The following is a 27,775-nucleotide window of genomic DNA, read 5'->3' as shown; positions in this document are numbered from 1 at the left end:
GCACTCTCACCTCCTCCCTGCTCCCAAATCATCCTATGGATATCTTTATCATAGTGCTTGTCACATTATACGTAATCATGTGTGAATATGTCTACCCCCTGAGGCTATCTGATGAGTTCCTCAGGGACTGAGACCACACTTTAATCATATCTGTATCTAGAACCTAACGTGGGGCTTGCCATTTCTAGGCTCTGCTTTCCTCTGGGCTGAATTTCTTCTTAGATGGGCTTTCTCTACATGGAGGCAAGCATGGCTCCAGGCTTCCATGAGCTGGAATCCTTTCTCAGCCAGCTTCAAGTTCAGCCCTGAAGGAGGGACTCTGGTTGGTCCTACTTGGGTCACAGGCACCACCCACTGTGTCCAGGGGGAATGACATACTCTGATTGGCCTAGCCTGGGTCATGTGCCCACACTTACAGCCAGCCCCACCCAAATCACAGGCACTGGGATAGCAGAGGGGTAGTTCTGGAAAGAAAGGGGGATCCTATAACCAGAAGGTAAACTGAAGGACAAAAGTGAATGTCTACAAGAAAGCCACACACACACAAAGGAAAACAAGAGTAAAATATAAATACAACCTGTACACACTCAGTACCATAGGTAAAATTAGAAAGATTTACAATACCAAACGTTGGCAAAGATATGAGGCAACTGGAACTCTCTTATCCTCCTGGTGGGAATGTAACATGGTACAACTACTTTGTAGAACAGACAGTTTTTTAAAATGGTAATTAGTGTCGACGAAAATAATCCATAACCAATCTGTAAATGAAAATTTGGGTGAGTTTATTCTGAGCTGAAATCTGAGGACCATGGCCCGGGGTCTTTCTTCCCAAAGGAAGAAAGGGCACCGAAGAAGTGGGGTGCACAGACTGGTTATATACCCCCAAACAGGGTGTTTCACATATGATTGAAATGTCCCTCCCACAATAGTCACAAGATTGCCCTGTCGGCACAGCACTTGATGGACACAGCAGGTAGTGGGTCTGCTATCTCAGAGGGCGTAGCAGGAGGCAAGTCTGTTGTCTCGGATGGGCAGTCACAGGTGAGTGCAGCAATCACTTTCTAGCCTAAGGAAAGATACTTAATCCTTAAGGAGATGCCAATGTTGGGAGGGGGAGGGAAGTTGAACCTTTATCTCAAGGGCGTTTGTTCTTGCCATAGGGAATATCTAAAGCAGATATACAATGCATGCTCAACAGCCACGGTCAGGCCCTTTTGGAAAGACAAAGTCAGGCCGAATTAGGTTTGTACCAAATGGCTTCCTCCTGTTCTCCAATATATCCTATTGCTTGCCATTTTTATTTGTCATTAGAAACCTATGGCCTAAAAATTCCACTTTTAGGTTTTTACTCAAGAGAAATGAAAACCTATGTCCACACTAAGACTTGCACATAAATGCTCATAGTAGCTTTATTCACATCAGCCAAAAACTAGAAACCATTCAAATGCCCATTAATAGGTGGATGGATAAGAAAAATGTAATTATCCACACAATGGAATACTACCCCCCAATAAAAAAAGGAACAAGATTGTGTAGCAATGTGGAAGAATCGCAAGATGATTATGCTGAGTAAAAGAAACCAGACGCATTCTAGGAAATGCAAACTAATGTGTAGTGACAAAGGGCAGATCAGTGGTTGCCTGGGACAGACGGAGGGATGGACTATACAAGGGCCTGAAGACACTTCCGTGGGTGGCAGAAATGTACTTTATCTTGACTGTGGCTGTGGCTTCACAGGTGTACACAATGGTCGAAACTCCTTGACTCGTACACTTGAAGTGGATACAGTTTAGTATGTGTAAATTGTATCTCAATAAAGTTGATTAAAATTGTTTTTAAATTACGTGAGAGCAAATTAAACACAAAGGCCTGGAACTATATTAATAAGGACAGAAAGCGCCTGTTTAAATAAGAAAGGAAACTCAACTCCTCTGCCCCAGCAAAGAAACAAATAAATGTGTAGTCATAAATGCCTGAAATTTGAGCCTGAGCAAAAAAAACAAAAAGCAGCAGCCAGTTACGTAGTTGTTATTATGAGAGAGAGGGGAGGAACCCGCATTCCTGAAGGAATCATCATTGTTTGGGTTTGGCCTGCCTCGGGCTGAGCTGCCAGGACCTGATTTATGAGGGATTCCCTGACAGGAGTGCAGGGCACACCCAGCATCTCTGGAACAAAGCTCCTAGATCCCCGACTGGGTTTGTGTTTGTATCTTCTGAAGCGCCTCCGGTCATCTTTGTCTCTACAGAACCTGGGAAAGTTTTGTTGTTGTTTAACAAGCAAATGAAGTTTGTATAAATTTAGCAATCCTCAAAGTTCCAAAACTCTATAGTCACTGATAGTTTATTAAAAAAATGCAAAAATGGCTTTAGCACTGGTTAAATTATTGCAATTTTGAAAACAAGTAAATTAGCTACTATGAATATCCTTGTCAAAAAAAGTGTTAATGCCCCACAGTCCTACTATAACATTAGAAATTCACATGCTAGTATCGATAATAATTACTACTAAAAAGGAAGATGAAAGTTGCGTGAATCCCTTCTCCCTCCATCCCAGCACAGTTTCCATACTCTCTCTGAATCTCTTGCTCTGGTCTTTATACTCCACCCCGCTGGAGCCTGGCCTCCTGCTCTCAAGCACTCATGAAGCCCCGTCTACAATCCCACAGACCGGACTCGTCTCCCACCCACTGCAGGCACAGTTGTGGGCACATGACGAGTAGTATGGGGCCGTGGGCATGTGGCTCCCACTCCATGGTGGGAGCGGGCAGGATTGGGGAGAGTGGAGGTTAGTTCCTTGTTCCTTAACCTACTTCTTCCTGGAACCTTACTTCTCTTTTACATTGTAATTAGGCTTGATAGCCCTATTACTACTTAATTTCAAGTGCATTAGAGTTTAAGTGACCTTTTTGTGAGCTGGTATGGGTACATTATCATCTTATAGTAACATGTGTTCTGAATTCTAACCCACTGACACAGAAATAGACTATTTGAATATAACTTATTAGTCACTTGGGGTCTGGCTTATATGTAATATTGTGGCAAATGTTCCCATATCTGACGCTTGACCTGACTCAATGAAGGAATTTAGCCAATGGACAAATCCACTATAAATATTCTTAAATAAAAGATAACATTTGTAAAGACACAGATAGTATGTCCAGTTTTGAGCTGTGGAAGTTGCAAAGTTTCTTTTGAGATAAGAAAATGTGTCCTTGTATCTCTCCCCACGAATCTTGTATGGTGTCCAATATGCATTCAGGAAATCCTTACTGAGCACCTGACGTGCACTGGGGATGAGAGAAGTGAATAAAACAGGTAAGTTGCCACTTCCGAGCTTCCAGTCTACATCTGATTCTTCGGGGCAGGTGTGGTCTTCAGCGCATGTTCTCAGTCACAGTCTCCCCAGGGACACACAATCTTGGGGTTCACATTTCTACTCATTCCAACCATCATCGTCCATTTGCAAAATCACGTTGCGACTTAACATGAGCGTTCTTGTTGTGTCTACACAAGAAGTTAGATGGCACCAACCGCTGGGCTCTTTGTCCTTCCAGATGCAGCAGTTTTGCAGTAACGTGTTGGAGGAGCACCAGAGGCTCTCGATTCATGCCAAGTTACAGACGATAAAGCAGGAAAATCTGGAAAAGAAGAAGCGAAATGCCAGGATAACTGCGTGGCTACGGGAAAACACATAAGTTAGCGGCTACTTCCAGCTCGCCTCTTGCATATTATAATGTAGCTTGCTCACAGTTTGGTTTTCCCACACTTTGTGAGTCTGGAAAACCACATGTTTTGTTATTTGTATTTCAGTACACTTACTACCTGTTCTTCCCTTCTTGTCACATTTGGCCCCAAGGCTCAGCCATTGCTGAGGATTTTGCCAACCCTGCTGTATTTCCGGGGAAGATTTCACTTCATGTTGGGCTATAAAACCACAGAATTTACTTTAAATGCCTGGTAAAAACAGTGGAGTATGAAATAAGTGGCTAAATGAACACATTCTTTTCTGAGGGAAATACAGATTTGCAATACTCTAAGGCTTATTTAGTTCAATATTTAAAAGCTCAATGAGCAAATAACACAACAATGTAAGGAAACAGAATCCAGAAAAATAATATTCACTAGAAGACAGCAAAGCCAAAGAAAATCAAGTTTTAAAAAGAAGGAGCAGACAATTTTATGAGCCATATTAAGTGCCCTAAAGGCAAGAAATGTGTCTTTTCCTGCCCATTTCTCTCTCCCCACAGTGGCTGCTGCATCGCACCACATTTACTGGCTACTGAACTTTATGGAGTCGCAAAAAGACTTAGGATTGTAGGATCCGTGAAGTGCCCTTGGAATCGCTGTTGTGGAGGCCAGAGTGGAGGGGAGGGCTCTGCCCTGGAGCTCGACTGTGCATTCATCTGTGGGATGGATGCTCTTTCAACCAGTTTATGAGCAAAATTAATGACGTCAACAGACCGTAGCAATTATGGGCTAATCTTCAGCACAAAGGGAAATTGTCAAATAAGTAGAAATAGAACTAAAAGGCTAACCAGAGCATAATCTTTACAGCTTTGCACTCAGGGGAGTAAGTTTGAAACGTGGTTTCATTTAGCCAAATTGAACCTACTTGTAGTCTGGACAACTTTAAAAATTTTGACCCATCACAACTTATGGAATTAGCTTAGTTTTGTTACACCTGATTAAATCAGGACAACTAAGGCACATCATCCTACCCTAGACTTTGTGTGTATATGATATAATTCTGTTTTAATTTTGATTTTGTTTTTGTAGAATGGGGGTAAAACTACAGATCTCCTATCTACCTCAGAGCGATATTGTAAAGATTAAGGAATCCGTCAATTAAAAGCCTTTAAATGTGTTATGTAAACTCATGGCAATGTGATCTAAGGTTTCCCCCTATTTCTTGTATAAGTAAATGTGGCCACAAATTAAAATGCAATACACAGTTCACTTCTGTATTCGCTTCACAAGATGCTTCGAGGGTGAGTGGGAAGCTATGGGACTTGGCCACGTGGAAAAATCATGGGTCATGGGTCAGAGTTTTCTTTAAATTTAGAAATTTAAAATTTAAGCAATAAATTATCTCCGTGTCTTCAAATTGTTATGTGTGAGATATCTCCTGCCCTTTCTTAAACATTTATTCTATATTTCCTGTACTTTCTCTGATCATCAGTCTGATCTTTCCATAGCCATGTCGCATGGCCTCTCTACTGCCTTTCTCCTCCCGTTCTTCCTGTCCTCCATTTCCACTCCCTCCCTTCTCCCTTGGGCTCTCCTGTCTTCCTTCTCCCTTTCCAGTAACCTCTGTCTTCCTTCTGCCCAATTGGCCATGTCCTCTCTCCTTGGTCTTCCTGCCCTGCTGTGTTCTCAGTCCACCAAGTGCACATGGAGGCTGAAAGTGGGCGCCTGAGCGGGCACTTGTTACCAGGTGATGCCAAACACAGGCTGATTCTACCAAAAGAGCGCGTAGGCAGGGCTCTCCAGACCATTTGTTGAAAATTAAAGTCCTGTGATATCTTAGATTCTATAGTAATTAAACAGCACTGAAAGTGTTTATCCAAAATCAATGCCCAAATATTTAATTATTAATATTTAATTAATAATCCTTCCTCAATATTAAAAAGAATTGTGAGTGATATACATTTTTCTTACATGGATGAAGCCAGTTACTCCAGATAAGCATTACATTTTATTATACCATATCTTGTACTTAGCATAAAAAGAAGTAATTGTTGATTGACTACTGTGATGGCAATAAGTCGGGCAGTGACATTAGGCAGATTCGTCTAAAAGGTGTAAGTATTTTATTAACCAATAAACCAGCTTATCTATTAGCACCCCAACTAGAAAACAATTTTTCTGACTCCACTAGTTTACTTTACAATGTTCATCCTAAAACATGTTAGCAAAATGTACAATGTATTTATGATTGTTTTTCCATTTGGTAATTAGAAATGAAAGTTTTCCCCACAATTTTATGCTTCTTTCCTGCTCAGATCTATTCCATGACTTTCCATTGTTGGCTTTGAGTGAGAGAACAAATGCCTTAGTCTTGAAGACTCAAGATCCTCTGTAATTTAGAGCTCGGGGGCCCAGCTGTACAGCAACTTATTCTGAAGAACAAATGAAGCGGCAAAATGAGATGAGATTTAAAAGGGAGCCATACTTGATACTGTGCTTGTTTCCTCCAGTGAATGCTATCTTTTTTCCGTCCAACCTGTAGCAGGATTAATATGTCAAAAGCAAAGCCTTAAGGGGGGCTTACAAATAAGTACAACACAAAGCATTATGTGTTCCCCGTACACACAAAGAATTACGTAGCATAGCCAGCAGCTCTTGAAACCATACCTATATGGTATTGTCTCCAGCTCAATCTTCTCTCTAATTCAACAACATTCAGCAAGGATATTCTTTGCAGCACACATATTTAGGAGTTATTTGGACTCTTCCTCTTCCCTCCTTTTATAAACAGCTCAGTCCTAGAGATGAGGCAGAGCAAGGTAGGCTCCTACACCAGTGGGAGCTGAGAGGGAGCTGTGGTGGCCTGTGACCTGGAATGGGGTGTAAGAGCTGGAGTGGGACAAAGAAGGAGTCCACACAGCAGGGAGCAGCTGGCACAGGATGTCAGAGCCCAAGAAGAGTGAGTAGGGTGACCACACAGTGCAAGGAGCCGGGTTTGGCAGGGAGAATCAGAGCCAAACAGGATAAGGAGGATGTCTATGCAGAGGGACCACCTAGCATGGGCAGTCAGAGCCCAAATAGGGTGGGATTGAGGAGTCCAAGTCCTAGTGGGTGAAGAGGAGGCCCAGACTGGGGATAGGGTGGCCCAGCATGAGGTATCAGAGCCTGAGGAGGGTGAGGAGGGCATCCACACGGGGTGGGGGAGAGGCAGAGATGGGAGCTTGGTTACTGCAGGGGTATAGATCAAATAAGAAAATATACAAATGATAATAGGACCCAGGTTTCTCACTTTTGGAGAAGGGAGTTGCCGACATTCAAAAGGAAGAAACTAGAATGAACTCTCTGTTGTTGGACTGGAATTGGAGGTATTGGTGTGAATGGTTCTCACAGTTGCCAATATACAGATAGAGTTATACATATAGATGTAAATGTGTGTTTGTAGACATATCTTGCTCTTTCTCTCTCTCTCTTTAGATATAGCTATAGGTATATGGACATAGATATAGATATACAGATACAGACACAAATACAGATACAGATAGATAGAGATACAGATGTAGACATGTACCCTAGCTTTTCAACTGAGCGGGCCTGGGTGCAGCAACATCTTAATAACAATGAGCACAGCTAGTGCCCAGATCTTGGCTTCTAAATGCCATGCTCTGCTACAAGAACCAGGGCTCCTTGGAGAAATGGCTGATTTTAGGGCTGGGGCAGGAAAGGGACTATTCGAGATGGAACATCTTTTTATACCAAAAAACAAGGAAGTGTGTAAAGAATGATGGGGACATATGAAGAAGTACAAAAGCCAGCTTGAAGGGGCGCCTACTAGTCAAATCGGGCAAAATTTGAGCATCATAATAAATAAAGACAGTAATGGAATAAGATAGGGACTCATGAATCTATACCTTATATGTCTAAATAATGAAAAATTGAAATTTTGGTGAGGAAAAGACATATGCATAAGTTTAAAGTAACTTTCCACAAAATACTGAAAAATTGCAAAGGGAAAGTGAATAATTTATAGTGGAAAAAGCCGGCAGACATCACCTTAATTAATCAATGTGAATATCGTCACAGTGGGATAAATAAAAAATTTTGTTCTACTTAATAAGATGAAATGACAGAAATACAATATCACTTTTGTTATATCCCTGGAAAATCTACATAACATGAATCTAATCATGAGGAATCGTCAGACAAACTGAAATTGAGGTACATGCCCCAAGGCATCCTTCAAAGTGTCAAGGTCATAAAAGTCAAGGGAAGATAGAGGACTGTTTTAGACTGAGGAAGATTAAAGATACATGACAACAAAATGTAACATACGATTTTGAACTGGATCCTTTTGCTATAAAGGACATTATTGGGACAATAGGAAAAATTTGAATGAAGTCTGAGAATAGGTTACTAGAAATGTATTAATTGTGAATTTTCTGACGGATGGTTGTGTTGTATTTATGTAGAAAATATCCCTGGTTATAGGAAATACACATCAAGGGGTGAATGGGGCCTAAGACGACAACTTACTCATAATGATTGAGAAAAAAAATTTTCTCCTATAATTCCAACTTTTCTATAAATTTGTGATTGAATTAAATTTTAGAATAAATGTTTTTTGATTAGAAGTGCAATGCACTTTCTTTGAAACCATTTTTTCTTTCAAACTTGCTAACGGCCACAGCCACAGCCCTGAAGTTAGCTACTCAACATTTCAGTAAGCACAAAGTACAAACACAAGTTGTCCCAAAAGACTTAATTTCTTGTTTCAGCTAATATTTTCCATCTTAAACCAGAGGGACTAAAAGATTAAAATAAAAAATTTATTACTCAAAATTAACAAATCTATATAAATGTAAAATAAATGTAAATCATTAAACTTTCAAATAAAGTTTGTTTGAAACTTGTAGGTAGGTTTGTAGCATTTATGATTCTGGAGTTATTAAAACTTAAAACGGAACTAAATCTTTTGGAAAAAACTTTATATGGATGAATGTAACCTTGAAGTCACTGTGGTAACAACTTGACCTAATCTATGCTGTAGCAATGCCTAAATAATATATTGCCATTACACACAACTAGTGATAAATGGCATCGAAGTCTAGAAGTTGTGTAGTGTACAATACCCGCTATATAGCTATGTATTCTTAAGTATTATAATCTTGATTTAATTTAAAAAACTCTGCGAGGTACATATACCAGCTGCTTTCATTATTTTCTTCCTTGGAGAAAACCTAACTAGATGAATAAAAATTATTTTGACGTGGGTGTTCTAACATGACTTCAAAATTCTAAACGGGATTTAGAGGTAAAGAGTGAAAAATTCATATATGGACTTCTGCTCTATTTTAAAAAATTAATATCCTTGGATCAGGATTTTCAAAATAATAAGTTGCAGACATTTTATAGAAAATTTTCCCACTCAAGCTGTATCCTTTCAAGTGCACTATAAGTTATTATGTTTGCTAAAAGTTTATTTTTTGAAAAAAAATCTGTTTGTGTATGTGTGGGTATATTTAACCTGCATATGGATTGTGTATGTATAAATAGTATGTGTGTGAACACCTGCCTGTCCTAGGCTGAACTGTACATTGATTCCTTTGATTCCCATGGGAAAGAAAAAGCAGGATATTAGGTGAGATGAGTCAAAGTTCTCCTCTCTTTACTCTCTCTTGCAAACGATGCCAAGCTGCTGAAAGTGGGCTATTTTGATGACGAATCTTGGACCCTGGGAGTCCATACGCATATATCTGAAGAGTAAAATGGTGCTAAGCATGGGGTTTGCAGGAGTTTCTTCTTTTCTGTCCTCAGTGCAATGATCACCCTATCATTTATAATGGCCCTTCCATCTTAGCATATCTTACTTAGGATCAACACAGTCTGTTAGTTCCGTCAGTCCCTATGAACCTAAAGAACCTTCGTGATGCCGGGAGTCTCATTTAGCAGACTGTCCTAAGAATGCCCCGTAACAGAATAGGTGTGCTTCCTTTCAGAAAGTGTTTCTTGGACTTAGCAGCAGTGAGCAGAAAGCTTTCCTAACCACCAGCGCTGCAGCTGGTGGCTTCCGTGTTTATGAGCAGGATGAGGGTACGTATTTCTTCATGAGGTTGATGCTCTCCTTCATCTTTCTCCCACCAACACAGACCCCAAATTTTAGAGAAAATGTACTCATTTTACAATTAAGTTCAGAGAGAAGTTATCACCTACCCAACTCAAAGTAACACAATATAGTGGAGATAGATGTGGTCAGCAGGAAAAAAAACTACTACCTGTTTGTTGAGTGCCCTCTGCCTATGACAAACCGAACTACATGCTATCTACGCTTTCTCTCTCCTCAAAAGAACTCTATGAGGCAGTGTGTCCTTAGGCTCCACTCAGAAAAACAGAAACCAGACTAGCTACTTTTTTGTTTGTTTTACCAAAGAGGCTTTAATGTTAGGGATTTATTAAACAGGTTAGAGAAGTTAAAAAGCAAAAGACGACCCCCCAACTTGTGGCCCAGGAAGTAGTTCTCCCCGAGGGCTGGAGTTACTAGAAAGCAGAGCTTGGACTAGGGAGCACCCGATTTTCTGTTATGTTTCGATGTCCTCATTCCAAATCTCAGGGTCTCTCTCCTTCCCAATCAACATCCTAATTCTACATAGAGACTTGGGAAGGCTGTGAATTCAACTCACACTGTAATGGTGCATCCTGCAGAGCAGCTATAAGAATCAAGAGGTTCTTTTAGAACTGGCTTTGAGGTTCTCTGGTTCTCTGACCACAACTTGATCTGGTCATTTTCTTCCTGTAAGCGCTCCAGCACGCTCAGAAATAGCCACATCCTTGTAGTCAGTCACAGTGGTGAAACACAGCAGCCGCTGGGTCTCCAAAGGTACTTGCTGCAGTAGGTATTTCACTGCCATCAACTAGTGATAACCTGATTAATTGTGGTGGCACTAGGGGTCAGTGCTGTGTTCAAGGCCAAAGGCGAGATCAAGCCTCATCTCAAAATCCCACCTCGAGTCTGTTTCCTGGGAGTCTGCTGGTATCAGTCAGGGTCCAGTCAAGAAAACAGAAGCTGGACCAGCCTTTTTTGACTGAGAGAACATATTATAGGAATTGGTATCTAAGAAACTGAAAAGGCAAAAGAGTAACACTGAGATAACACCAAGACAGGAACTGCAAGAAACAGTTAGCACTCCTGTGGTGGTGGCAGCAAAGGGAAGGGTGGGTTATTAGAACCTAGAAGCTGGTGCTGCTGCCCTGGAAGCTTAGAGGAAGGGCCAGGCAGAGCTGGGATCCAGACCTGGAGGAGGGGGTTGACTTGACTGGTGCTGATGCCTCAGGAACTCAGAGGAGGGCCTCTTGGAGCTGGACCTGGACCTCTGAGGACGGGGTGCTGGCTAGGTGCTGGTATCTCTGAGGGGACACTATAGGCCAGGTCTGGAAGACTGCCCTGGGTAGGAGGGAAGGCGAGCAATCCCGAGAACTGGAATCCAACAGCCGCTGTCAGGAGGAAGAACCATTGCTGAGGTGATGCTGGCAGAAACAGGAAGCAAACAGGAAGCAGCAAGCCCCTTCTCCCTCCGCCAGCTTTCCTGTATCCCCGAGCGCCTCCTGTTGGCAGAGCTGGCAAAGTTGAAACGTGGTTTGCAGAGTCCTAGTCCTAACATCACAGATCAGAGAATAAAAAGATGGATTTGGAACTGAGAGACAATGGCTTGCTAACCAACTCAGGTCAGTATAATTGTTTTGATTTTAACACATGAGGAAACAGAGGCTTAAGGCCACAGTGCTCGCAGAGTCAGAAGCCAGCATTTAAGACCAACTCTGTTTACCGCCAAACCCATTTACTTTGGGTTTTTCTTTTACTTGTAAATTTAGGACACAGTTAAGAAAGAGACTACTATATGCTGGGAAGCCTCATCTGAAAGCTTTTAATCCACACACATCTAGTGTGGACCAGAAGGATAGGGTGTCAAGTAGGCAGCTCTTGGAAATAACAGGCAGTGCTTTCATGTAAACATTGCCATTCAAAACAAAAGAAAACTTTCTAAGAATGATTTTTAAAAGAAAGTTAAATTTGAACTTGTATTGAAAAGAAACTTTAGGCAAGTGCATTTAAATAGGTTGTTGCATCTACTTTGCAAACATAATTTATGACAGATTTTTATGAGATTGCAAAAGTTCTAAAATAGCTAGGTTCATGCTTTCAACTCATAATTGCATTTAAAAATTATAGATTATACAGGAAGTACAGCCTAACAACATTTTATTGATATAAATAAACTGTATTGATATAAATATAACCCAAGAATATGCTTATATTCCTCATGAAAGCTAGCTTTAGCTGAAAGGCTGAGTTCACATAGTTTCCATAAACCATATACAACCATAAAAAGGGTTTAAGTAAATCCTGAGTCAAAAATATCAGAAATTTAATTCAATATAAATTCTAAATATGGATGTAAAATTTGTGAAAAATCTTAGTGTTGAATCTCTTGATGCATTTTGAATGTCCTTAATTGATTTTTACCTTTAATAACAATTAATGATTTTTTTTTCTTTTTATATATTTTTCCATTTCAAACCAGAAACTCTCTTCCTCTGAGCATCCCTTTCCTCAGTGGGAAAGTGAAAGTACTGCATTACTGGTTTTTCCTAGGGCTTCTTGGAAGTATTTTATGAATTCCATAGATACTGATTAAGTAACCAATTCGTGATCATGTCAGCCACCAGGGGGATGGGGGTGGGGAGCTTGGGCAAAGAGAAGACCCAGCATGGTTCTTGTCCCCAATCCCCACGTCAATTAGGTTAGCTCCAGTGTTGTTGGTTTCATATATTAGGATTTATTTAGAGAAAAATATCTAAAAAACAATGTTTGAAAACTGATGCACTATATGATCTCTGAAGCCCTTTCCAGGCATGACATCACACTGACATCTAGCTTGTCCATTCCTCAAGAATCTTCTACACAAATCCTCTTGCTCTGCAGCCTCTGTAGGTCCCACATATGCCCTCTTCAGAGGTCCCTTATTCACCTCTGAAATGACTCCTTTGACTATAGAAGAGGTCAAACAAATTATATTTAATGGATATGAAAATTCCAGAGTCAGTGTCCATTTTGACTGATCCTTGGTCACTAAGAAACATGCCCTCCACATGGCATTTTTGAACTAGTAAGGATTGTTTTAATCTGTTGTAATTCTGAGTTAAGGTTTTTGCGCCACCTGCTGGCCAGACTTATTTTGCACATACTAGGAGAACTGTACATTTATTCTCAGAAGTCTCTCTTAAAATACTTATTAATACTTTAAAAAATAGTAAAATATATGTCTATTACAGGAAATGTGTAAGTGTAGGAAATAATAATGGATAAAACAAAAATCCAGAGATACTTACTGTCAAGATCTATCGGTATTTCCTTCTACATACACAAGAATATGTTATCTTTTAGTTTGGGTTTGTGTTAAACAGAAATTTGAGATCAATGCTATAGTGACCAGGTTACGGCAGCATTAAAAGAAGAGGACATCTTGCAGAGATGAGATTCATGGGAGGGACTGCTCTCTGTCCCTGTCGTGTGTGTGAGCCTTGAGGTTTGCTTTGCCTACTCTGCAAGGCAGGAATCTTACGTTCCAATTTAACAGGGGAGGGTGGGATAGAGGTAGAGTTGAGGCAGTGGGTTAAACCCTGGTAAAAGTGCCTTATATTGCTCAGATTCACAGGAAACAGAACCCCAAGTTACCATTTCCTGTGGTAAATGTGACTTTCTGTTAGCAGATATGCATTGAGCGCCAATGATCTAGTTGCTGTGACACATGCTATAGAGTGAAGAAATCTTGTAGATGCTGCTTTGAAGTGAAGGAAGTCTAAGAAGGGAGACAAGAAGGTAAATAACTACAATATCAGCTTGGAAACGTAGAAGCAGGGGTGCTTTTCCTAATTGGGCAACAGGACCGTGAGGAAAGCATGAGTGGGTGCTGGAGATGGGAACATTCCTGGCATTTAGGGCCAGGTTAATGGAAGGATGCAAGACAATGAGGCTGGGGAAGTAGTCTTAGGTCACACCATGGAAGGCCTGGAATATCCTGCTGAGCATCACAGAGCACCACCAAGGTGCTGGACAGGAAAGTGACACAATGTAACAGGATTTGAGGAAGATAAAACCGTGATTGTGTTGTGTGAAGATGTGAAGGACTGAAGGCAGAGAAACAAGGTTAGGGCTGAAGCTGGCCTGGTAAATACGGGGTGCGGGTGAAACAGAGATGAAAATTCATTACTCAGTGCACCTAGCAAACAGCACAATCTGAAAACCACAATCATGAATAATTACTGCTAAATAAAGTAAAACTTGGACCCAATTGTGAAAGAAATCTTAGAGCAAATATACAGTTTTATGGATCTTTAACTATATGCAGAGCCTTCCAAAATTAAGCAGCACACCTTGAGGGAAACTGGAAACCCTTTCCTTGGAATTGCAAGCCTCAGACAGGGTTCCAGCATGTCTCGGGGCCTGAAGACATCACAGAGTGACAGAGAAAATGGAACAGAATGTGGAAATGCACAGACAAGCCACCTCTGCTGTTGGAGCAGTAGGGTAGGGAAATAGGGTGGGTGCCCATCAGCCCTACAGGTACTAGTCTTGATCAGTAAAAGGACCAGGGACATTGCAGGCTTAATTGTAAGCTAGGAACACATGTGGAGCCTTGGATGGGGGCTTATGACCAGAGCAGGGGGTTTGTGGGAAAATTTCCAAGTCAACATACCTCTACTTGCTCTCCCAGTTCATCCCTTCAGTCCTTTTTTCCATTATCCTTCAACAAATAGCTGTCCCAGAAAGAATGGCCTGCATGCATAGATCACAGATAATCAGAAAGGATCAGAATGGGACCTCTACAAAGGCACTGGGCAAAAAAAAACTGATAAAAAATATACAGCAGAACAAATATACCATAAAGCAGAAGAAAATATGCACAAACTTCTCTATGGAATAAAAAAAATAGAAAACATTTCTTCTTTGAAACAAGAGATCAAATCAGAGATAGGAGTCAAAAGAGATATGATGTAAGGGGGGAAATAGATCAAAAGTAAAGTAAGTTGGCAGAGACAGACTTAATGAGATTTATTTTAACAAGTGCTTATATTAGGAAAAAAAACAACTAAGGAGCTAATCATACATCTTAAAACAATAGAAAAATACCATTAAAATATACCCAGAATAGAAGGGCATGAAATAGAAAAGAAAAATGCAAGAAAGAAAGACAGGGAGAGAAAGGGGACTGGGGGTAGGGAGGGCGGTGCGCAGGGAGGGAGGAAGACAGAGAGAAATGGGGAGAGAAGGGGAGAGAGAGAAAGGAGAGAGAGAGAGAAAGGGAGAAAGAGAGAGAAAAGGAGAGAGAAAGAGACAGAAGGAAAGTTTTCTTTGGCAAGATGAAAAATTGGAGAGAGAAGGCACAAATAGTATCAGGAATGAAAAGGGAGACATAACTACAGATGCTGCACACACGAAAGAAAACATTATGATATTACGAACAAATTTATGTCAGTAAGTTTGAAAATTTGGAAGAAATGGTTAAGGTCCTAGAAAAACGTGATTTAACAAAACTGTCTCAAGAAGAAAAAAAAAAAACCCCTCTAGATTCTCATTTGGAATCTGCTCTCTTTTTTTTTAAACTTCTGCTCTGTGTATGCTTTTTTTGGTGAGGAAGATTGGCCCCGAGCTAACATCTGTGGCCAATCTTCCTCTTTTTTTTTCTTCCCCCAAAGCCCCAATGCATAGTTGTATGTCCTAGCTCTAAGTCCTTCTAATTCTTCTATGTGGGACGCCACCACAGCATGGCTTGATAAGTGGTGTGTAGGTCCACACCCAGGATCCAAACTAGCAAACCCTGGGCCACCAAAGTGGAGCATGTGAACTTAACCACTAGGCCACCAGGTCAGCCCCAGGAATCTGTTTTCTTAACAATAAAGTGCATACATCTTTCTTCCTGATAAAATGATACTGTGGAAATATTTCCACAGTATCATTTTAATGCCTACATTGTGTTATATAATTTTGCTTGATAATCAAGTTGTTAAACTTTTACTCTCCCAAACTAGTAACTCTATAATCTAGCAATTAATACATGATGCTAAATTTTTGCAAAGAGTTTTATCTTTCCTTGGAAGAAATTCCCCAAAGAAGAATTGCTGGTTCAAAGATACCTATTTTAAACCTTTTTGTTACACACCAAATAGCTATAATTTTTTTTTTTTTCTAAAGATTGGCACCTGGGCTTACAACTGTTGCCAATCTTTTTTTTTTTCTGCTTTATTTCCCAAACTCCCCGAGTACATAGTTGTATATCCTAGTTGCAGGTCCTTCCAGTTGTGGGATGTGGGACGCTGCCTCAACGTGGCCTGACGAGCAGTGCCATGTCCGTGCCCAGGATCCGAACCCTGGGCTGTCTCAGCAGAGCACTCGAGCTTAACCGCTCAGCCACAGAGCCAGCCCCCTATACTTTTTTTAAAAGTGTGATGGGAAGGCATTCCTGGAAGAGAAAATAACAGGAACAAATTTAGATACAGCAAATACAAAATGTGTCCTGCGAATAGGAAGTAGTCCATGAAGTAATAAGTGTAGTAGGACATTAGTAAATCAAATTAGTGAAGCAACATTAGCATGACAGTTATGCTACTAGTAACAGTGAATAATGGTAAATATACTATAGTAACAGTAGTAAACATAATAGTAATAATAGTAAAACAATTCATTCTTTTAAAAACGACGGCTGTTCACCTGCACATTCTATATACTTATGCTGATCTCTGTTCAGGTTAGAAATTGTGTAAAATTATCTTAATGGTTTTCCAAAACGGAGCTGCTGGAGGTCCTGAAATAGCATAACTCCGTTTACTCTCCTCCCCCTTGCATTATTATTTCATCTGCCACTCCATTTCTGTCATTAGGAATGACATTCTTTAGAGTCTATATAAATACACAGATGCTATTGCAGTGCACTTGGGGTTCAGCCTTATCATAGCCTGGACAACCCCCACCTCCTCCCACTAGACCCTTCTGAAATATGCAGGCCTTCCCCACATAAAGCTCTTGCTCCGAGCAGCTCCATCCGCCGAGAACGCCCTTCTCACTCCCTCTCTACCTGGGTTTCCTTGTTCCTTTTTCAAAGTTAACTCAATTGCCACCTCTTTTTGGAAGCCTTTCTTGATACCTCCCTCCCTAAGAAAGCCACTTGTCCCTCCACTCTCCCCACTGGCCCTGGCAGTGTCCTGAGCACTTGCAATGCACATCTTGTATTTATTTGATTGCATATCTCCTTCTACTAGACTTGTGAGCTCTTTAAGGAGAGGAACCATGTCTTCTTTGTCTTTTTTTGGTTTTTTTTACACAGTGCCAGGGCAATAAGAGGTATATAATCAATGCTTGCTGAGAGAATGATTCGAAGAGTTGTGGTAATAGACAACCTTGAGCACTTCCGGTGATGGAGCCACTGGTTGTGCTCAGGTTATCAGCTCCATTTTCTTCTGGACCTCCATGGTGATTCCCACTAGGAAGTCTGCCTTTTCAAAAGTACAACTCATTACAGTTTCATAATGTAACCGCACTTTAATCAAACAGTAACCACAGACAAACTGCAGTAATAGTACCCAAACAATAAGGATTATTCTTATCTGGATCTTTCCATTGGAGGATTGAATAAGCCCAGTGAGAGTTTGTTCAGTAGCTGCTGAGAAGGATGCTAATACATTAAGGAAGATAAACTAGAGAGTTTCCTTACTGCAGCAGCCCCTAGAGGCTCATGTCTCTCAAAGCCAGTGACTTTTTATTTTGTAAGCCACACCCTACATCATGTTGAATTTATTAAACTTATTTGGCTACAGGTAACGGATTTTATTACATCTCCTTCTTTCTTACATGAAGGGTAGTACACTTTCTTACTTGAAGGGTAGATACTTTTTTGTACTCTAATTTAATAATATATTCTAGAAGTCTCTATCGCTCTGTAGAGATCTTCCTTATTCTTTTGTCACAGCTGCATAGTACTCCATGTTTATGGTACATGTGGATATATGATAGCTTATTCAACCACTCCCTTGCATATGCGCATTTCAACATTTTGCAATTATAAACAATGTCACAATAAATAAGCTTATGAGTTGTGTTACTTTTAAAGTACAGTATACATTACAAATTAATATACAGATGGCTACAAACTAATAAAATAATTTAATACAACTCATAAGCAAAGATTCGTACTCTCCAGGAATTAAGAGGTAAACTGAGGAGTGTTTTACTACATGAATCCTTCATTTGAAAAAGCAACCAATTTTAAATTACATCAATTTGTTCTCTAGGAAAGCTGAGAACATCTGAAGAGAAAGAAATATATTTTTCTAAGTAAAAGTCATGTATAAGTGCTATAAATTCTGGACTAGTAAATTTAGTGAGGTATTAACTTTGAAAAATTCTCTTCCATCTTTTAAGATTAAATTGTTACATGTTTTAAAAATAATGCAAAGTTCTTCTGAAGATTTGCAAGTTACACCGTTAGTTTGAAGGCTATTAGACTTTGCTTGAGAAACTTGGAGATAATACAGGAGGATTATTTTGTATGATTCATTTTCTGTTTTAAATTGAAGAAATGAGGGGAAGTAACTTTCAACTCTGTGGTGCCCTATTATTTCTTAGCACTTTAATTTTTTTTAAAAGTTTACAGTCAGGTCTTTTCTTGGCTGACCACAATTCTTATCCTTTAGGAGATTTTCCTCTGTCTAGTTCTAGAGGATTCCAGCCCTTTCCCTTGGCCCTTGATGTGTTTGTTCTTTCTGTAGCATCTTGGGTGGTAAGATCAGTGAAGAGCACCTTCTCCTGCTGATTGTATAAGAACAAAGGCAAACGTTGGCCAAAGAATGTATTTTTGTAAGGTGTGACTGACTGTGGAAAAGTCTGGTAGGATTTTTACCTGCTTTGAGGTTTATCATTCCTTAATTGGCAAGATGGAATTGATAATCATTAAATGGCAAGATGGCAAACTTTTGATTTGCAAAATTTACTGTGTAATTTCAAAAATACAGCAGTTGCAGGGAGGAGCAAAATGGCGGGGTGAGCTGACCCGGGATTCTCTGCCCTCCAAAATACAACAAAAGATTGGAAGAACTGAATTTCAGAGAATAAACATAATGCCAGCTCGTTAGAGACCTACAATACCAAGAAGGAGGAGATCATAACCTTGCTTACACCCTCGGAGGTGCCGGAACGGTAGGAGAGAACATCGCTCCCTGCCCTAGAGTCTGCGATTGCTGCGGTGCGGGTCGGGAGGGAGCGGGGGAGGGGCCGCGCGACCGGGGGATCATCCAAGACTCCTGCCGCTGATTCAGTGGAGACCCGCTGACGGGGGGGAAAGCTTACGTCCGCGGGGACCCTATAAATCAAGGGCCTTGGGAGACCAGAGAACAGAACTGATCTGAACCCAGACCGGCGCATGTGAGTAACAACCCCTCCCCCCTAACAAAGCCAGTGGGCGCAGCCATCTTGCCCCAAGGCGGAGAGCTAACACGCCGCTCTCGACCCCCATCTAGTGGCGACAGGCTGTAACTGCAACTGAATTCTACCACCATGAGAAAAAACCGCTCCTCTACCATCCAGCAATTTATAAAAGCCCCAGACCAGAAGGAAAACAATAAAAACACAGAATTAAGTCCTGAGGACTTGGAATTAGGTAAACTAAGTGATAATGAATTCAGAGCAGCTATAATCAAAAAACTCAATGAGGTAGAGAGAAAGAGAAACAAGCCGAGTTCTGGAGTTACTTCACAAAAGAGATTGAAATCATAAAGAAGAATCAAACAGAATTACTTGAGATGAAAAACACAATAGACCAGATAAAACAGAATATGGATTCCCTGAATGCCCGTGTAGACAACCTAGAGGAGCAAGTCAGCATAATCGAGGACAGACAGGCTGAATGGTGCCAGACAGAGGAAGAAAGAGAACTAAGAATTTAAAAAAATGAGGAAAATCTCCGAGAGATAATGGATTCAATGAGGAGTAAGAACATAAGGATCATAGGAATTCCCGAGAATATGGAAAAGGAAAATGGAGCAGAAAGTGTGCTTAACGAAATTATTGAAGAGAACTTCCCAAATCTAGGGATCGACGGAGAAATGTGTGTAGAGGAGGGTTTTAGATCTCCTAGATTTGTCAATGTAAAAAGACCCACCGCAAGGCACATAATAGTAAAGTTGGCACATAGGAATGATAAGGAAAGAATACTCAGGGAAGTAAGAAAAAAAAAAGAGAATAACCTATACAGGAGCCCCTATCAGACTGTCAGCGGATTTCTCTACAGAAACCCTACAAGCTAGGAGAGAATGGAGTGATATATTCAAAGCTTTAAAGGATAAAAACCTTCAGCCACGAATACTCTATCCAGCAAGAATTTCCTTCAGATATGAGGGAGAAATTAAATCTTTTCCAGACAAACAAAAGTTAAGGGAATTTGTAACTAAAAGCCCTCCACTACAAGAAATCCTCAAGAAGGCTCTCATACTTGAAAAAAGAAAAAAGGGAGAAAGGGAACACAATCCACAGACTAGGGAGACCGATGGATAGAACCAGAACAGGATAGCAAATATTAAACTATAGCATTAGGGTAAAAATAAGGAAACTACCAAAACAAGGACGATCTTAGCACTCTAACTACAAATTAATAAGACGAGTTGGAATAAAAAATGAAAATAATTATTTAGGAGGGGAAGAGCAAAGGGTCTAAATCAGTATTGGTCGAGTAAGTAAGAGACCACCAGAGAATAGACTATATTATACACGAGATTCTAAATACAAACTTCAAGGTAGACACTAAAATAAAGTACAGAACAGAGTCACAAATCATAGATAAGGAAAATCTAAGAAACCCAGCATAAGAAATTGCAGTATTAAATGGGTAGTCTAAAGCACACAGGAAAAGAAACACAGGAAAACAAGATAATGAGCGACAGATTGACAGCATTAAGTCCACATGCATCAATAATCACTCTCAATGTGAACGGATTGAACTCTCCAATAAAAAGACACAGAGTGGCAAAATGGATTAAAGAACAAGATCCAACAATTTGTTGCCTCCAGGAAACACACCTCAGCCCCAAGGACAAACACAGACTCAGGGTGAAGGGGTGGAGGACAATACTTCAAGCAAATAGCAAGGAAAAAAAGGCAGGTGTTGCAATTCTCATATCAGACCAAGTGGATTTCAAAATAAGACAGGTAAAGAGAGACACAGAGGGACAATATATAATGATCAAAGGGACACTTCATCAAGAAGAAATAACACTTATAAATATCTATGCACCCAACACAGGAGCACCAAGATTCATAAAGCAACTATTAACAGACCTAAAGGAAGATGTTAAAAACAACACAATAATAGTAGGGGACCTCAACACCACACTCAGATCAATGGACAGATCATCCAGACAGAAAATCAACAAGGAAATAGTGGAGCTGAATGAAAAACTAAAACAATTGGACTTAATAGACATATATAGATCACTCCACCCTGAAGGAGCTGAATACACATTCTTCTCAAGTGCACATGGAACATTCTCTAGGATAGACCATATGTTGGGAAACAAGACAAGCCTCTACAAATTTAAAAAAATTGAAATAATAGCAAGCATCTTCTCAGATCATAGTGCTATAAGGCTAGAAATTAATTACAAGAAAAAAGCTGAGAAAGGTACAAAGATGTGGAGACTAAACAACACACTACTGAACAAGCAATGGATCATTGAAGAAATTAAAGAAGAAATAAAAAAATACCTGGAAACAAATGAAAATGATAGCATGCCATACCAATTCATATGGGATACAGCAAAAGCTGTATTAAGAGGAAAATTCATCGCAATACAGGCACATCTTAACAAACAAGAAAAATCCCAAATAAGCAACCTTAAAGCACACCTAACTGAACTAGAGAAAAAAGAACAAATGAAGCCCAAAGTCAGCAGAAGGAGAGAAATAATAAAAATCAGAGCAGAAATAAATACTATTGAAATGAAAAAGGCAGTAGAAAGGATCAATGAGACAAAGAGCTGGTTTTTTGAGAAGATAAATAAAATTGACAAACCACTAGCCAGACTTACAAAGAAAAAAAGGGAGAAAGCTCAAATAAACAAAATCAGAAATGAGCGAGGAGAAATAACAACAGACTCTGCAGAAATACAACAGATTATAAGAGAATACTACAAAAAACTATATGCCAACAGAATGGATAACCTAGAGGAAATGGATAAATTCCTGGACTCCTACAATCTCCCAAAGCTCATTCAAGAAGAGGCAGACAATTTGAATAGACCAATCACAAGGAAAGAGATTGAAAGAGCAATCAAAAACATCCCAAAGAATAAAACCCCAGGACCAGATGGCTTTCCTGGGGAATTCTACAAAACTTTCAGAGAGGATTTAATACCTATCCTTTTCAAGCTATTCCAAAAAATTAGGGAAGATGGAACACTTCCTAACACATTCTATGAGGCCAACATCATGCTGATACCAAAACCTGACAAGGACACCACAAAAAAAGAGAACTACAGGCCAATATCACTGATGAACATAGATGCAAAAATTCTAAACAAAATTTTGGCAACCAGAATTCAGCAATTCATCAAAAGAATCATACATCAGGATCAGGTGGGATTCATACCAGGGACACAGGGATGGTTCAACATCCACAAATCAATCAACGTGATACACCACATCAACAAACTGAGGAATAAAAACCACATGATCATCTCAATAGATGCAGAGAAGGCATTTGACAAGATCCAACAGCCATTTATGATAAAAACTCTGAACAAAATGGGCATAGAAGGAAACTACCTCAACATAATAAAGGCCATATACGACAAACCCATAGCCAACATCATACTCAATGGGCAAAAACTGAACCCCATCCCCCTGAAAACAGGAACAAGACAAGGATGCCCTCTATCACCACTCTTATTTAACATAGTACTGGAGGTCCTGGCCAGAGCAATCAGGCAAGAAAAAGGAATAAAAGGAATCCAAATAGGGAGGGAAGAAGTGAAACTCTCGCTGTTTGCAGACGACATGATCTTATATATAGAAAACCCCAAAGAATCCATTGGAAAACTGTTAGAAGTAATCAACAACTACAGCAAAGTTGCAGGGTATAAAATCAATTTGCATAAATCGGTAGCATTTCTATACTCCAGTAATGAACCAACAGAAAAAGAACTCAAGAATACAATACCATTCACAATCGCAACAAAAAGAATAAAATACCTTGGGGTAAATTTAACTAAGGAAGTGAAGGACCTATATAATGAAAATTACAAGGCCTTTCTGAGAGAATTGGATGACGACACAAGGAGATGGAAAGACATTCCATGTACATGGATTGGAAGAATAAACATAGTTAAAATGTCCATTCTACCTAAAGCAATCTACAGATTCAATGCCATCCCAATCAGAATCCCAATGACATTCTTCACAGAATTAGAACAAAGAATCCTAAAATTCATATGGGGCAACAAAAGACCCCGAATTGCTAAAGCAATCCTGAGAAAAAAGAACAAAATGGGAGGCATCACAATCCCTGACTTCAAAACATACTACAAAGCTACAGTAATCAAAACAGCATGGTACTGGTATAAAAACAGGTGCACAGATCAATGGAACAAAATTGAAAGCCCAGAAATAAAACCACACATCTATGGACAGCTTATCTTTGACAAAGGAGCTGAGGGCATACAATGGAGAAAAGAAAGTCTTTTCAACAAATGGTGCTGGGAAAACTGGAAAGCCACATGTAAAAGAATGAAAATTGACCATTCTTTTTCACCATTCACCAAAATAAACTCAAAATGGATTAAAGACCTAAAGGTTAGACCTGAAACCATAAGGCTTCTGGAAGAAAACGTAGGCAGTACACTCTTTGACATCAGTATTAAAAGGTTCTTTTCGGACACCATGCCTTCTCAGAGAAGGGAAACAATAGAAAGAATAAACAAATGGGACTTCATTAGATTAAAGAGCTTTTTCAAGGCAAATGAAAACAGGATTGAAACAAAAAAACAACCCACTAACTGGGAAAAAATATTTGCAAGTCATATATCTGACAAAGGCTTAATATCCTTAATATATAAAGAACTCTAGCAACTCAATCACAAAACATCAAACAACCCAATCAAAAAATGGGCTGGAGACATGAACAGACATTTCTCCAAAGAAGATATACTGATGACCAATAGGCACATGAAAAGATGCTCATCATCGCTGATCATCAGGGAAATGCAAATCAAAACTACACTAAGATATCACCTTACACCCGTTAGAATGACAAAAATATCTAAAACTAATAGCAACAAATGTTGGAGAGGTTGCGGAGAAAAAGGAACCCTCATACACTGCTGGTGGGAATGCAAACTGGTGCAGCCACTATGGAAAACAGTATGGAGATTCCTCAAAAAACTAAAAATAGAACTACCATACGATCCAGCCATCCCACTACTGGGTATTTATCCAAAGAGCCTGAAGTCAGCAATCCCAAAAGTCCTGTGCACCCCAATGTTTATTGCAGCACTGTTTACAATAGCCAAGACGTGGAAGCAACCTAAGTGCCCATCAACAGATGAATGGATAAAGAAGATGTGGTACATATATACAATGGAATACTACTCAGCTGCAAAACAGAACAAAATCATTCCATTTGCAATAACATGGATGGACCTTGAGAGAATTATGTTAAGTGAAATAAGCCAGCAAGAGAAAGATAATCTGTGTATGACTCCACTCATATGAGGAATTTAAAACTATGGACCAAGAACAGTTTAGTGGATACCAGGGGAAAGGTGGGGTGGGGGGTGGGCACAAAGGGTGAAGTGGTGCACCTACAACATGACTGACAAACATTAATGTACAATTGAAATTTCACAAGGTTGTAACCTATCAATAACTCAATAAAAAAAAAGTGAAAAGAAAAAAAAAAAAAACAAGGACCCTGGGGTCCATAAAGCACCTCCCTGCAAAAAAAAAAAAAAAAAAAAAATACAGCAGTTGCTTAGTGGATATAAAGTTCAGGTCAATATCCTTACTTCTGGAACCACCTTAAGGTTTTGCATCATTGCCAGATGGGGCGCAAGCTCTTACAACTGAAGATTTTGTTTCCTTTCCTTGTTCTTTGCAGCAAAAGTAATTAGGATTGAAATGGCGGTTTTTACCCTATAATTCACAAATGAGTGAGGCAGGTATTAACCTGCGGTGAAGTGGTTTTAATGACTCACAACACAATATCTGAGTCCTAGTGGCAAAGGACAATTGTTAGAGGGTTATAATTTAGAGATTAGTAAATGTCTTAGACACAGCTTATAAACGTGGTTCAGTTTTCCCTTGGGACAACATAGTTTTTCTTAGATTTTTTAGCTTAAAAATAAATATATATATTGTGTGTGTGTGTGCGCGCGCTATTTACACTGAAGTACAAAAATAGCCAGGGGGCAATTTGATGTTAGTATTAGTTGAACATTTCAAGTCAAGATATGAAACTGAGCAATAGAGTCAAAATGTAAACTCTAGATTCATTGCTTATTGCAAATGGAAGATGGGTGAGCAGATGAAGGATCGTTCCCTGATTTCGCATGATTTTAGAACAGACTCATGCTGGAAGAGAGAGTTAATGATTACATCCACCCCCCAACCCCTCTGCTTTTCCACCTCTCCTCCTCTCAGCCATTATTATAAAAGCGTTAAATTATAAGAGCACCTTAGAGGCCTCATCACTTTTTCCCTAGAGAGTTCTATGGTTTCTCAGCAAAACAAAGGAAACAAGGCAGTACAGTTTCTCTTTTTTCCCCAGTATTCTTTCCTTCTTTTTCATCCAACTTAAAGGTATGTGTACTTTCTTTTTACCACCTACTGCTTCAGCTTGACAAGGCAACTCTCATTAAAAAGTGGGAGTAACAGAACTGTGGAAGGTCATCATTGGAAAGGCCCTGCTTCTCCAATGATGCTTTTACACTTGACTCCTTCTGAGGCTAGTAGAGAGAGAAGAGGCAAAAGCAAGTCAGCAGATGCTGACTCTGAATATATATTGCCATATTAATGTGTTGTAGTTAAGAGTCGAAGAAAATTGGGGCTCTTTTGCTGCCGTGTGGCCTGAAATAAAAATTTAAGCTAAGAAAGGAGCATAAAGGGGCCCTAGGGATCTGCAAAAAAGATTCTCCACACTTAAAATTTGGGATGAGTGGTTTTGAAGTATTTTTATCAGGATAATGCTGAAAATGGCCCAGTCTTCAGGCCTCATAGAAGAGTTTTCTTTCTTCTCTTCTTTCCATTGATGGGGCAGAGTAAACAGGTTTCTGTTTTTCATACTCCTTAAAATTGCAAGGAAGAATTAAAATATATAATTCAAGAGATCCAGATTCTAAATACTGTGTGAGCAGAGAGGCCCTCATGGCTGCCGCCCTGTAACTGACCCAACGGGCCCTTCAAGGGTGTTGGTTTCAGAGCGAGGCCAGGTGGCAGCCTTCCCGGCATTAGCAATAACAACTGCGTGGTTGCATTGCGTTCCACAGCTTATCGAATTCTCCGCTGAGTGCACTTTCAAATTATTTTAAATATATGATATTTGTTTACGTAATATTTTATACTGAGCCACAGAAGGGGCGGGGGGTGTGGTGTGTGTTGGAAAATACAGCAATAAAAGTATCCCGAGGATATATATTTATATATTGTAAATAAGGTTGTTTCTAAAGCATTAACATTGTTTATCTAAAAAACACTCAAAGGCTTAGATCAAAATCACTTTTAATTCTTATGGACAAATGGCAATGGAGATTTTGTTAGAGGTTATTGAACAGTTCTGTGGCTTTAAAAACAGCTGAATCAGCTGGGCGGGAGCAGTAAGGGAATGACTTAATTGATCATCTGCCCAGCAGTTGTTTCTCTTTATCAAATGTGTCCCTGGTGGGATCTGACTCACCTGTCAATATCTCAGTGAACTGTCATTTTTAACAAGTATAGGAACTACAGCTTGAGACAGAATGAGATTAAAATAGCTTTACTCTGTTGTGATTGCTTTTAATGGAAACCTTTTGATTAAGTCCCTGCTACATTACCCATCTGAATGTTCTCTGCGGATGTCTATGTGTGTATCTTTTACTTGTAAATATTTCCTGAGGGGTGTCTTACAGAAGGTATCTCTAAAAAAACTGTTTTATCTGCTATTGAATGAAAGTAGAGACCGACTTTTGATCTGGAGTTTAAACTGAACACTTTTCTTGCTTTGATAATTTGCCGGTGTCCTTAGGGATAAAGGTAGAAAAAATACTTATTCTACCTTAAGCAAGACACAATTACATAAATTCAGCTGTACGGTACTTTAGGGCATCCTAAAAGACAAGTATAAATGATTAAAGTATGAGGCACTTTGCCTGCATTCCCTTCGATGACCTGAGCCTCAGAGGGAGCAGGAAGTTGGGGATCTGAACCTGGTGCTGTTTGTAGGGTGACCTAGTTCCTGAGGCCTCCGTAGCCAGGATGTGTGACTCTGAGGTTTAAAGGTAAACATAATTTAAGCATAATGGCTCGTATGTGTAAGCCAACTCTTCTTCTGATGCTCTACCTAGGAAATAAGAATCCATTTCAATGCTGGAGAAATGCCTGTCTTCATAGGACTATTCCTATGCCGCATTTACTGAAGGGATTTTTAAAGGTAATTTTGTCTGTATGTGACTTTCTTCTTTCATGCTGACTTCGGAATCCAATCCTGAGGTCAGATGTGGCCCATGTGCCTGAGGTGGGAGTCTTTTCCAGCATTACCTTTGAGATGTGTGCTCTGACAGCAGAGCTGGAGGAGGCAAATTGAGATTATCTGAAGTGTGCCCGCCCCTCTTTCTTCTTCAGGCCTCTTTTTGAAACGGCTCTGTGCGGCTGGCGCTGATTACATCCCATCCCTCAGCAATGTACTGTATAGAGATGGTGGTCATCATTAAAACAAACCTTAAGCAGTGTAACACCCTGAGAAGGGCTTAGTTTTGGGGGTCAGACAAATCTAGGTTTCAAAATCATGCAGCCTGCTAGTAA

At 39.9% G+C, this 27,775-nt stretch overlaps 2 protein-coding genes and 1 long non-coding RNA gene across 5 annotated transcripts in view; 2 read left to right on the top strand and 1 right to left on the bottom strand.

Annotated features, from left to right (window-relative positions):
• LVRN (laeverin) overlaps window positions 1-5,107 on the top strand; it is a 78,031-nt gene extending 72,924 nt beyond the window's left edge. The window contains exon 20 of the mRNA XM_008507190.2: window positions 3,558-5,107. Within this exon, the coding sequence (XP_008505412.2) occupies window positions 3,558-3,698 (141 nt within the window). The 3' untranslated portion in view covers window positions 3,699-5,107. The remainder of the gene's footprint in view (window positions 1-3,557) is intronic.
• A 4,985-nt stretch (window positions 5,108-10,092) lies between these two features.
• On the bottom strand, window positions 10,093-18,981 carry LOC139075127 (uncharacterized). Its single transcript, XR_011525189.1, has 3 exons — window positions 18,902-18,981; window positions 14,439-14,518; window positions 10,093-11,335 (listed from the first exon to the last, which is right to left on the bottom strand). It is a non-coding gene; the product is annotated as an uncharacterized lncRNA (long non-coding RNA).
• ARL14EPL (ARF like GTPase 14 effector protein like) overlaps window positions 18,980-27,775 on the top strand; it is a 20,903-nt gene continuing 12,107 nt past the window's right edge. The window contains exons 1-2 of one of the 3 annotated variants that reach the window (XM_070569512.1): window positions 19,017-19,156; window positions 27,319-27,404. In XM_070569512.1, coding sequence (XP_070425613.1) covers window positions 27,375-27,404 — 30 coding nt within the window. In that variant the 5' untranslated portion in view covers window positions 19,017-19,156; window positions 27,319-27,374. Of the gene's footprint in view, window positions 19,157-27,204; window positions 27,405-27,775 lie in introns of those variants that run through there. The other 2 variants (XM_070569513.1, XM_008510300.2) reach the window with 2 other exon arrangements.

The sequence above is a fragment of the Equus przewalskii genome, chromosome 13 (assembly GCF_037783145.1).
Source record: "Equus przewalskii isolate Varuska chromosome 13, EquPr2, whole genome shotgun sequence".
Lineage (NCBI taxonomy): Eukaryota > Metazoa > Chordata > Mammalia > Perissodactyla > Equidae > Equus > Equus przewalskii.
The sequence above is the reverse complement of the archived record's forward strand: the minus strand, read 5'-3'. Positions and strand labels throughout refer to the sequence as shown.